Raw genomic sequence first — 8,557 nt, 5'->3', positions numbered from 1 at the left:
GTGGGTGACTTTTCACGCCCTATTATGGACAGAGAAATGAGACATGCCTTTGGGGAAAAACTGTCAGAGAAAAGAGAGTGAGGGGCCAGAAAATAAAATCATAAATCATCGTTCAGAGAATCACTGAATCACAATTAAAGCTCTTGTAAATTCTATAAACAAGGGAAATTGTTAAGACGTGCATAAAATCCACTCTTTTGTGCGCAGCTCTAGAAACTGTTGTCTCTTTGGCTAAGAATGAAAAATAAAGCAAAGCCAAAACTGCTGTTCAGCGTTAAATGTGTTTTTCATGTAAAACTCCAAATACAAACAACCTTCAGGGTCTGCTGAAAATAGCATCTTTCTGTCATGCATAAAATTAGCTTTAGGCACAACCTTGTAAATGGGTCTACCTGTGAAATAATATAATTAAAATGGATGAAAAAACATATACTTCAAAGCTTAATATATTCTATTCTAGTCGAAACACGTTTCTTAATATACAAACCACCGGCAAAATGTGCTGAAAATAACATATTCGTGTCATGCGTAAAGTTAGCTTTTACGCACAGCTTTGCAAATACCTGTGAAACAATGAGATTAAACCCAAACGGCGGCATGTTTCATGACATCATGGCAAGCAACGCGTGGGAACCTCAAAGCCACTTCATCCCCCAAACACTCTTTGTAATGATGTATCGTTTCTGACACGTAATAAAAGGTGACTACAGCTCCTGTGCAACTTTCCCATGAGAAAGAGATGAAGGAGCTACTCCTAGATTTGCCAAAATGACTGAAGATTTGTCGTTGTGGACAGTCGCATACAATCCATAAACAAACCAAAATTTAATCCTTGTGTCATCTGTTGTCAGATCGTCCTCCAAGAACTCAACGTAAAACTCTATTTTTAAGCACATGATATTTTGTAAAATTAACCTGTAAAATCCATATCCCTTCTGCGCACGGGCCTTTCATTTAATGTCATTAGTTCCAGTACTTAAACAAAATGACATCACCTTTTTGAGTCTTGTCACACCCTTATGATTGTTCTTGGAGCCCCGCGTGCTCGTGGGAACCTGAGAGCCACTCCTCCTCCAAGCACACTTTGTGAATGAAGTATCCGTTTTAACAGGTAATAAAGTGGATGGAGCTTCCTGCTCCACGCGAGAGAGTTGGGGGACACTCTCCCACAGTCACACTTATTAAGCTTTTGTCTGCGTGCTGCTGTGTCGACTAAAGGCCATTTGTTTATATATGTTCATTGTCAGTTGGTTTGGAGAGCATGTGACCATCATTCTCACTGCCACATTATGACAGTTTATCTTCACGCGCATACCTGATGTAACCAGAGATGTCAGAAGTCAGATCCGTTACTTTAGTACCATCTTGGACTCTGTCTATACACCGACTGCTGGAACAAAAAAAGTCTCTTCGGAATTTAATGAGCTCTGAAATTCATCTAACTCTTTGAGACAGACACGTGCAGAAGATCCAGCAGCACGAGACCTCTTCGCACGTGATTAAAACTCGCACAAGCTGAAAAACGTTTAATAATTGACTGAATGAATCTCAAAACACATTAAAAAAAAAAAAAAAAAGGTAAAGGCTTTACATATTTTCCTATATAGATACTCGCCGGTCCCGTCAAGATATACAGAAAAAAAGAGTCGTTCAGCTGAGTTCAAATGAAAGTTTGTATATTGCAATTATCAGCCATACAGTTTTGGCACGTGCCTCACCATTCATTTAGAAAGCTATAATACACATGCCCCCCAAAACCGTCAAATGCCATTGCTATATCATAAATAAGATCCCCCAATAAGACGACAATTACGCAACAAGAAAATAGAATATCTCCACTGAAAGTCACATTTGGAACCAGCGGTTTGGGTCCCGCTGAGCTTTATTCAGATAATCTTGTCAGAGACTAAGTCCTGGGTACGAATTAAAGGCATTCAAATAAACTGTGTGAGCTGATAAAGGCAGGATATTTTTTTTTACCGGGTTTAGTCAGTGAACTCTTCGCTGAAACTGAGGCAGAAAATCAGAATGAGCTCGACTAATGAACACAGTGCAGGAGCATCCTCGGTGCGTAATTTGCATTTGACTGGCCAGCGTGTGTAAGTGTGTGTGTGGGAACCTGAAAGCTTGCAGTCCTCCACGCACTTCTTTTAATGATGTACGAAGACTAACAGATAATAAAGATGCAAATGGCGCTTTTATCTCCTTTTCCCACGAGAATGAGACAAAAAGTGTTTCTCATACATCAGACATCCCTGTAATGTAACAAGTACTGCAGGAGCTGTGTTTCAGGACCACTAACCAATACATTGAAAGTTAAAAATACTACTACTACTACTATTAATAATAATAATAATAATAAAACAAGTTTTTTAAAAAATCATAAAACAAAATAAAATAAAAAGTTAGATTTTAGTCAAAGTATTGTCTTATGTCAGACGACTATATTTTACTGAACGAGCCTATATAATTTCATCTATAGTTTGGATTTGTGTCATAATTTAATTTCAGCCTTGACAAACATAAATAAAAGCGACTGCTGCGTTTATTAATTAATAATTAACTGATTAACTGAACCATTTAAAAATATATTTTATCTATATAGTGCTGACTATTGCAACTCTTGCACATTTAAATTATTCAAAAGAGTGTCTTGATAATTTTCCTCTTTTTGTTTTCATTTTTTCTCTTCTTTTATGCTACATGTTTTTTTTAACTACTTGATGTTATTTTGTTTTGATATGCTTTTCTTGCTGTATTTTCTTCTGCTTTTCTATTTACTGGGTTTTACTGAGTTGGTGATTTGAAGGGGAGGATTTTGTATTAACCCTTTGGGTTTCTGTCCTCTCCTGCAAAGTTAACTTCGCTCTGTAATCTAATTGTGTCATATTTTTCCTTAACTTTGTGCAAACAAACCAAACCAAACCAAACTGCATTATGAAAGATCAAAGCATCATTTCATATGACTGATGGACTTTCACAAGATTGCTCTCTTTAATTCTTGGCACATTTTTCTGTGCATTGATAATTAACATTCACCAAATTTCTTAAACAGTAAACTAGTTTCAATCATTCAGTATGTCTATACTGTTGATTTTTCAGTTATCAGGCAGCTATAATCCGACGACTTCCCTCTGAGTGTGACTGAGCTTCAAAGGGCTGCAGGAGGTGTTAAGACGCGTTTTGTTTCCTGTGAATTTACACCGGACACGCGCAGAAAACAAATGACCTGTGAGCAGCTGGGGGCGATGATAGTGAGAGAATGAATACTAACTACAGTAACTATTGTACTATTGTAACTATTGTAACTACAAACGTAGACACAATTTTCGGATATAAAAACTTGATCCTGTCAGGTAGAGTTTAATAATAATCTTTTTATTACTTGGTGTACCTACAGACACTTGGTCTATGAAGAACCAACATTGGTCCTGATGGAAAAGCAGTGAGATTTAGTGCATAATCACTCTAATAAAGTTTGCCATGGGCTCATATAAGGGCTATATTAACTTTTTGCATATATTTTTTTCATTATATTTTATTTTAACAGATTTTTAGTGGTAAATCTTTGGACTGCATTGGACTTGTTTTATACACAATTTTATTTTATTTTAACATATCTTTAGTTGTTAATCTTTTGTGCTGACTCATTGGGCTGTATTTTCTTTGTATTAGGTTTAATAATAGTTAAATCTGAAGCTTTTCGGAGTGACTGATGTGTGAACAGGGCTATTTCTGGCGTCTTTGAAGTAAGAACTGCTACTAAACTGGTCAGACGTTAAGGACGCAGCTCTGCAGGAGGCCATGCTTCACACCTCTGACTCTTAACTAAAGAGAGCTGTCAACGTGCGACAGACGAATAATGTTGCAATATTAGCACAAACAACAGTGATACCATACTTTTCATTTTTTTAGAAAAGTTTTTATTGTACCAAAAGAATTGTTCTCACCATAGGGAGACATCCCAAATAAATTAGTGTGCAAAATAGACAAGATGTTTCATTTATAGAAAATACAAGACACACAGGTGTCATGACTGCCAGCAGACATCATGGCACTCAGGTGAACGTGAGGGGCTTCATGGGGCTCTCCCAGCCTCGAACCCTGAGGTCCCACACCTGAAAATGTGATGGATGGACACTCAGTCATTATTGACTTCAGTATCTCGAGTCATACATGTATCAGATGGTTTGGAGCAGAATCTGAAAGAGGACAGAAACTCTTCAGCTCCGTGATACTCACCTCTGAACTCGCTCCTCAGCACAGCAGCAGTGTGTCCCACTCTGGGAGAGTCCCTGCGCCTGCAGGCAGAATACATGGCTGCCCCACTGACTGCGAGTAGTGAGTCAACCCTATCACACATACAGCACATGCACAAGTTACATTTTTACATTATTTACAGAATTTGAGGTTGAAAACCAAAACTGTGAGGAGTTAACAGAGGACCAAAGGTCGGTGTTCACTAGATAACAATGAAAGTATTCATTCAGGAACAGTACGGTTGACACCAGTGAATATCAATCGGTTATTAAAGTCATTGAAAGTTCAGTTTCAGGAGGTCCATGCCTGGTGATCAGGGCCAAGGCCTCCACAGAGTCTGGTTGACCGGTTGGCTCTGGGACGGGCTCTGTTTGCTCGCTCGTCTCCTCACTGTGTTGGGCTGTTGTGGAGTTGTGGGAGGAGGATGTGATTCTCCACGGCTCTGAACACAAACGGCTACAGACATAGCAGGTGTGCGCAGTCTGTGCCGGGACCTGTGGATCAGCAACCGAAGAATGTGCCTGGACGACTTCCTGCGAAGCACAGACCTTAGTGAAGAGGCTTCTGTTCTTCTTTGGGCGCCTGCAGATTCAAAGTCTGAGCGGGAGAAGCGAGCAGCAAAAGACGCATTCAGTGCCGCTCCGAGCCACAGGCCTTTCCCTTCAGGTCCCAGGAACTGAGAAGCTCTCTGCAGGCAGCTGGAGAAGCCGTCTTGGAAGGAGTGTGTCTGTCCTCCACCACCTTCAGCTCCGGTCTTGTCTCGTAGGAAGAGGACTGTGTGCTCGAGTATCTCAGCTTTCTCCACTCTGCGCTGAGTCGCATCCTGGAACAGAAACAAAGAGTTTATAAAAAGTTTCACAGTCCCTTTAGTCTTGTAAGTTTAACAAATTGACGACCTGGTCTTTACCTGTTGCTGCAGCAGAAGAGTCTTCAGGTTTTCCAGGCTGCGGTTCATTCTCTCTCTTCGACGTCTCTCTACCTGAGGTTTGAGACGCTGCGAGGCAGAAAAAAAATAAGAGAATAATGAAATTAGATTGAAATTTGATATAGTTTCGCTCTTTTCAACAATTAATTGTTTTGTCGTTCCACCATGTAGGCTAATGTGCATCTCAAGAGATGTAACACAGATCAGTAGTGACCTGGAGACACATCTTAAATCAGTTCGTTAAAGAATAAATGATACAATTACCTTCCTTTCGGCCTTTGCGTCCTCTGAATCTTGAAGCAATTTCATGATTGAAATCCAAGAAGAGCTAATGGCAGATCTTTCGGTCCTTCAGTCAGAGCTGAATGTGACTGTGGAGACTCCAGTGAGAGGCTTTAATCCGTAGGTGGGCGTAACTTTAGGCTCCACCCACCATCTCTGATCAAAGACTTCATTTTATTTCAGTTTTGACTCAATGCTGAAACTGCTAAACTCAGTTTTTTCTTTACAAGTCGTTAATGTCTCTCAAATATTCAGAATAACAAAACGCCTAATTTTTTGGAGGTATAAATGTTAGTGAGAGAATAAACAAAATCCGCATACTAGTGCATGCTATGAAAATGTAATTGATTACCTCCACACGTGTGACGTTTCGGTAGACTTTATTTATTCCTTCACTTTATTAATTCTTTCATATCTATTTTTGTTTGGTCCATCACCTAGTTTTTATCACTTTTGGATGCGCGCGCTGCTTGAACTTTTCTTTATAAATGTTTTTGTACCTGCAGATTGACAGTGGGCTCCAGTTTGAAAGTTAAGAGTTGGACGTATCACTGGAAAATGGCTTTGTTGTAAAAGAAAAACAATGCATATTTTTTTCTTACTTTAACCTTTTTTCTTATTATCTATTTCAACAGATTCTGATAATTATCTAAAGATTGAATGTAGACTGAACGATGCGCCTATAGACCTTTCACTAATCCGCGGGCACGTGTCGCCTCCAAGAGTCCGGCACGCGCCCATGAAAGGTGTTACCACCTCGTGTCACACATATTTACATATGTGAAGGAAAGCAACAGACATCCGCCAAAACAGCGGGAAGCTCAGACAAGTGCTGAAGGCGACTTGTCGCGCCTTTATTATGGACGAAGAAACGAGACATGCCCTGGGGGCAAAACTGCCAGACTGATGGAGTTAACAGGCAAAAAACCCTGAGAGATCATTCAGTAACTCATTAAAGATTGCGGTTCTCATGAATTTAGTAAAATGTGCGACAAGAGCAACTTTAATGGCGTGCGTAAAATCAACTCTGTGTAACCTGAACGGTTGTCTCTTTGATTGGGAAAGAAAAATGAATAGAAGTCAAAAATGACATTCCAAATGTTCTACATAAATATATATATTCTGTTCTAGTCGAAACATGTTTCTTAACATACAAATAGCCTGCAAAAAATAACAATAATAAAGCCGTGCGGAAAAGCTAGCTTTACGCACGGCTTTGCAAATACGTGTGAAATAATGAGATTAAACCCCAAATGGCGGCGCATTTCACATATGACAAGCAACGCGTGGGAATCTCAAAGCCACTTCTCCCCCAAAGGCTCTTTGTATCGATTCTGACAGGTAATAAAAGGTGACTTCAGCTCCCTGCGCAACTTTCCCATGAGACAGCGTTGAAGGAGCTACTAATTACTGAATGTTTTTCGGTGTGGACAGTCTAACAAACTCAGCAAATAAAACTGAATCAAGTAGTTGTGTCATCTGTTGTCAGATCATCCACCAAGAACTCATTTCTCCCTCTATTTTTAAGTATATGACATTTTGTCAAGTGAAACTGTAACAGCAAGGCGCGTAAAGTCTGTCCTTTTACGCACGGACATTCCAATTAATGTGATAAGTTCCGCTGCTAAAACAAAATGACAAAACATTTTTTTACTCGTCACACCCTGTAACATTTATTTTTTAGAGCCCCGCGTGCCCGTGGGAACATGAGAGTCACTTCTCCTCCAAGCACACTTTGTGAGTGAAGTATCCGTTTTAACAGGTAATAAAGTGGATGGAGCTTCCTGCTCCACGCTTCCATGATGCGAAAGAGTTGGGGGACACTATCCCACAGTCACACTTATTCAACATTTGTCTGCACGTTGCTGTTTCGAACAAATGACATTTGTTTATATTTACTGCCATCTGGTTTGGAGAACATTTCACCATTTGACCCACTCTCCCTGCACAGTTTATGCGCATTTGCTGGAGCAGTCCGTTTTGCAGTGATGAAAGAAGTCAGACGTTTTACTTAAGCGCTTGTCTTCCAGTCGTGTCTCTTTGTTATCTGATAAACTCTGAAATTCACGAAGCCCTTTGGGACAGACACGTGCAGCAGCTCTAGCAGCACGCGACCACTTCACACCCAATTCAAACTCGAAAACGCTTAACATTTGACTGATTGCGTTACAACTATAGAAAAACAGCAAGCAAGACAGAGAGAAAATGCAAATGCCATTACTATAAGTCACAAATATCCAGGACGAAGCTACAAGCCAACAGAATCTGTTATCTTAAATGCAAAGTCACTTGTTAAACCAGCAGTGGAGTCCGGCTGGTTTTCATTTTAATAATTAAGCCACAGACAGAGAGTAGAGGCTGAGGCAGGGCTTATTTAGTTTTTCCTGGAAACATTTTGCCAAGTGCTCTTTACCAAAACTGAGCTCAACTAACGAGTATGTGTAAGAAGAAAAGTAACATGATGCAGCAAGCTCTGTGCGTAATTTGCATTTGAGTGGCCGGCGCGTGTAAGTGTGTGTGTGGGAACCTGAAAGCTCGCAGTCCTCCACACACTTATTTTAATGATGCAGAAGTGCAAATAGGTGCTTCGCGTTCTTTCCCACGAGAATGAGACGGAGAAGTATCTCTTATGCTGTTGCACGTTAGACGCCACTTTTAATAAAGAGGATCTTCTACTGGTAAAAGGCAGGCTATTGTATTTTCGTAAAACAAGACAATATTTTACTGAATGGACCGATAACTTTCCCTGTTTAGTTTGGATTTGTTTAGTCTATAGATTCATTTCAGCCAAACATGGAGACAAACTCCTTCATAAATAAAGTGCTCTTGCGTTTTTCATAATCAATAATTAACTGCAGGGTCGTGAGCCAAAGCACAATTAAACAAGACTGCTGGGCTTCAGGAATTCTTATTTGATTCTTTGAATTTTTTTTCTTTCCATTGATTCTGATCACCGAATTTCTAAAATAAAATACGTTTGATAAACAATCCAAAAATGTACTTTCCGGGGGGAACAAAAAAATCAATAATCAGACAGCCTTAATGAGACAACTCTGAGTGTGACTGGGCTTCAAAGGGCTGCAGGAGGTG

The 8,557-nt window shown here is 39.8% G+C and overlaps 1 protein-coding gene across 2 annotated transcripts; it reads right to left on the bottom strand.

Annotated features, from left to right (window-relative positions):
• Window positions 1–3,931: 3,931 nt before the first annotated feature.
• Window positions 3,932–5,585, bottom strand: LOC121946366 (uncharacterized). 2 transcript variants are annotated; one of them, XR_015778064.1, is made up of 4 exons: window positions 5,450–5,585; window positions 5,168–5,254; window positions 4,243–5,083; window positions 3,932–4,118 (listed from the first exon to the last, which is right to left on the bottom strand). XR_015778064.1 is itself a non-coding variant. In XM_088084902.1 (3 exons), exons 1-3 carry the CDS (start codon window positions 5,492–5,494, stop codon window positions 4,574–4,576), a joined length of 642 nt encoding a protein of 213 aa, XP_087941028.1. In that variant the 5' UTR covers window positions 5,495–5,585; the 3' UTR covers window positions 3,932–4,573. The 2 variants fall into 2 exon arrangements, 1 of the variants encoding a protein (XP_087941028.1); XM_088084902.1 differs by having other exon boundaries at window positions 3,932–5,083.
• Window positions 5,586–8,557: the final 2,972 nt, after the last annotated feature.

This window comes from Plectropomus leopardus, chromosome 11 (assembly GCF_026936395.1).
Source record: "Plectropomus leopardus strain MGB_pleo_1.0 chromosome 11, ASM2693639v1, whole genome shotgun sequence".
Classification (NCBI taxonomy): Eukaryota; Metazoa; Chordata; class Actinopteri; order Perciformes; family Serranidae; genus Plectropomus; species Plectropomus leopardus.
Note: the sequence above shows the minus strand (reverse complement) of the source record. Positions and strands in the feature narration are given on the sequence as shown.